We start from the raw sequence: 3690 nt of genomic DNA on the forward strand, positions 1-3690 counted from the left end.
ATCAAGAGTTTTGACAGCTCAAAGTCCATACCAAGGCACCGCCTTTGATTCTCGCTTTTGTTGAAAGTTCAAAATGCATTTTGCAATGAAATTAAATACAATAATTGATGGGCAAACAAATTATAGAAGATGAGTCCAGTCCAGACCTCTTAACCCCACTATAATATTGGGTTTCAGGCAAGGTTTCGCACAAAGTAATTGAATAATTGTCTGTGCCAGAGAATGGACAACATTTGAGGAGAGACACCAAAGACTTTGGTTCAACAGGTTGCTGGATTGTGGCCCAGTGTTTATTTCATTAGGTTTTTGCCATTTAATTTGAAATGCATTCAGGTACAGGTAAGGCCTAATCGAACGGCCAAAAGCGGCTAAAAACCGCTGGCCAAAAAGGTGCTCTCCACCTGGGCGAACACCTGATCGGCATCGGGCCCCGCATCGATGGTCTTCATCTGGCCAGTGCCCTGAAAGTATTGGATGATGGGCAACGAATGCTTGTTGTACGTCTGAATGCGCTTCTTCAGAGTCTCCAGATTGTCGTCGATGCGCCCGGAGCCGTTTAGGCCGCGTTTCAGGCAGCGCTTAACGCAGACCTCCTCAGTGCAATCGAAGAACAAAACGAACTGCATGTCCACCTTCGGGGACATGCGACGATTCCAGCCATCCAGATTGTCCTGATTGCGGGGAAAGCCATCGATGAGGAACATCGAGTTCCCGGAGCTCTTCATCGCCTTCTCCAGCAGCGAACAGGTCACCTCCACGGGCACGATTTTCCCGTTGCGCATGTGCTCCTCGATCATCGTCCCGTACTGTGAGCCCTCGCGAGAGCCCTCCTCCCGCAACAGATCGCCCGTGGACAGGTGCGTGAAGCGAAATCGATCGGCGATTCTCGAGCACTGGGTACCCTTGCCAGCCCCTGGGCCGCCAAGGACGAAGACAACCTTGGCTTTGGTCGCGAAACTGCTCATAATTCCGTTCGAATAGTGCTGGAAAATGTGGTCGAGTTGTTGAATTGTTGCCTGCCTTTGAAGAAACAATAATAAAGAAACAGCTTGAAAGTTATTCCATTGACTACCCAAACTACGGGATAGCATTCGTTCCAAAGGGTGTTTTTCAACACTAAATCGATACTTGGGTTGTTTGTTGCCAAAGGAGGGAAAGGCGTGCCAAAAGGGATACGAAATGCGTAATAAAATGTCACAACAAAATCATTTTACGATTTCCACCACTTGGTGATTTCGGTGGGGCGGGGCGGGGCGGGGCATTGACTATTACTAAATACAAGGGAAATTTTATTAAGAAAAAAATACGAAAATCCAGAAATTCTTGTGGCATTTCTTTTCTCTTTTTCCCCGCTGCCTCTGCCACGCGTTCTCTCCTCTCCTCCTTTCTTTGGCTATTTTGAATGTCATTTCCTCTTTTTTTTTTTATCTGTGGCTTTGACATTTTGAATGTCTCCATCATCCCCCCCCCCACATCAATTTATTTTGGTTCCTTCTTTTCTATAAATATGGGAATTTTCGTGGAAAATATAAGTACACTGAAAGCCCGCTTTGAGGGAAGGCTGGAGCCTGAATGGATAGTCTAGGGAGAGGGAGGGGGAGACGCTTGGGTGGCGGTGCCTTCTGTGTATTGACATTTACAGTTGTTATGCTTTTCGCTTACATAATATTGTACGCCGCACACCCACACACACATGCTCATTAATTATTTGACAGGGTGACCCGAGTGTAGCGAAAGACAAGAGCGAGCAAGAGAGAGGAAAAAAAAAAGGAGAGCAGGTTGCGCACCCACGGATGCGATGCCCAAGCGGCGGCGGCAAAAAGGGAGAAGAAGAAGAAGTGAAATCAAAGGAGGAGAAGGAGCAGCAACAGTCACCTGTCCAACACTAGAAGAAGAGGGAGGAGGAGGAGGAGGAGGAGACAAGTAGGTGGCAAGAGGTGAAGGACAACCAGGAGGTGGTAAAGGTGGAGCAGTAGGAGGACAACTGTTGGATAAGTATGAGAAGAAGAAGGGGGGAAACAGAAGTGGGGGCAGGAGAAAGGAGAGGCAGAAGAAAACAGAAGCTGAAGGGGAAAGCAGAAGTGCGAGAAGGAGAAGGAGAAGGGAGAAGTATAAGTAGGCGAAGAAGAACTGAGAAGCAGAAGTGGCAGAAGTAAAAGTGGGATAAGAACATGGCAAAGGAGGAGTGGCAGTGAGACGTGTCTATTGAGGAGGAACAGCAGAATGGGCGATAAGGAACATCCACTGTGGGAGAACAAATTCAGGAGGAGGCAGGAGGTGTGGCTAATGCAGCCCTTCCTCAGCTGCCGACATCCGACTGGCAATGCAATAAGTTCTCTCTTTCTCTCAATTAGCGCTCGCCCCCACCCCCAAAAAGGATGCAAAAAGCTGTGTTCAGGGGGCAAGAAAAAGCCAAGTACAGGAAAGCCAGTGAAAGGAGAGCGCTCATGGGGGATTATTCGATTATTAGAAAAGTGTGGAAGCACTGGCAGAAAATTTAAGTACAGTTTCCATTTGATTTTCACTATTTAAAAGATACTAAAAGATACCAAATACTAGAATGTTATTTAAGTATCAAATATCTTTGAGTGAAAATACTAAATACCAAATAAATACCAATTAAATACAAATAAATGGCAAAAATGCTACAATTAATAAATACTAAACAAAAATACATATTAAATCAAAAACAAATTTTTTTAAATACTAAAACTGTTTTAAAAAAAAATACTGAAATTCATTTGAAAAATGAAATAATAAAAATCCTGTTTAAAAAAATTATACAATTCTTTTTTAAAAAATATAATAAAATTGTTTTTTTTTTTTAATACTACAATTTTTTTTACAAAAAATACTTAAATTCGTAAAATAAAAAATACTTAACTTCTTTTTAGAAAAATAATACAAATCCTGTTTAAAAAATACTAAATTCTTTTTAACATTTTTTACTACAATTTTTGAATACTGAAATTCTTTTTAAAAAAATGCCAAAATTCTTTATACAAAGAATACTACAATTTGTAAAAAATACTTAATTTTGTTTTAAAAGTACTAAAATACGTTTTAAAAAATACTCAAATTCTTAAACAAAAATACTAAAAGAAAACACCAAATAACCCAGAAAATTTCAGATAATTTCCCTAGACAAAATACAACTTTTTCCCCTAAAACGAAAGTAAAATAGCAGGAAAAATCAGAGGGAGAGAGAGCGAGAGAGGTAGAAAGGGAGATAGGAAGCGAGGAAGCGAGGGGCTTTCCATTTAATACAACTAATACGACACCACACCCCCAAAGTGTCCAGCGCCCCTCTGACACGTCTACACCAAGGAGACCCCCTCGTCATTATCTCTCATTTCTCTGTCGTCTGCCTTCTGCCTCTCTCTCCCTCCTTCGCTCCCTTTCTACCCATGTATCCCCGCCCCACAGTAGTCATTGGCTATGTAAACTCAATCAGTTGCTTGCTGTTTTTACGACGCACAACAAAGACGGATCCAGAACAGACAGTGGCAAAAATTACGAAGAAAATCGAATACCAGAAAAGGCACCACGCTTCGTCCGGTGGCAGGGCACGCCCTTTGGGGCATGCCTTTTCTGTATATTATATTTTGTTTGTTTGTATATCTTAAGCTGCTGCAGATGGTGCCCCATGGTGCTGGCGCTGCCTCTCCTTTTGCTGCTTTTGGCATCGAG

General features: G+C 42.5%; 1 protein-coding gene across 1 annotated transcript; it reads right to left on the reverse strand.

The window, feature by feature from the left end:
• Nucleotides 1-351: 351 nt before the first annotated feature.
• On the reverse strand, nt 352-982 carry LOC6597252 (UMP-CMP kinase). The gene has a single exon (XM_002022336.2). It carries the CDS (start codon nt 963-965, stop codon nt 369-371), a length of 597 nt encoding a protein of 198 aa, XP_002022372.2. The 5' UTR covers nt 966-982; the 3' UTR covers nt 352-368.
• Nucleotides 983-3690: the final 2708 nt, after the last annotated feature.

The sequence above is a fragment of the Drosophila persimilis genome, unplaced genomic scaffold, assembly GCF_003286085.1.
Source record: "Drosophila persimilis strain 14011-0111.01,24,50 unplaced genomic scaffold, DperRS2 tig00002283-arrow-arrow-pilon, whole genome shotgun sequence".
NCBI lineage: Eukaryota > Metazoa > Arthropoda > Insecta > Diptera > Drosophilidae > Drosophila > Drosophila persimilis.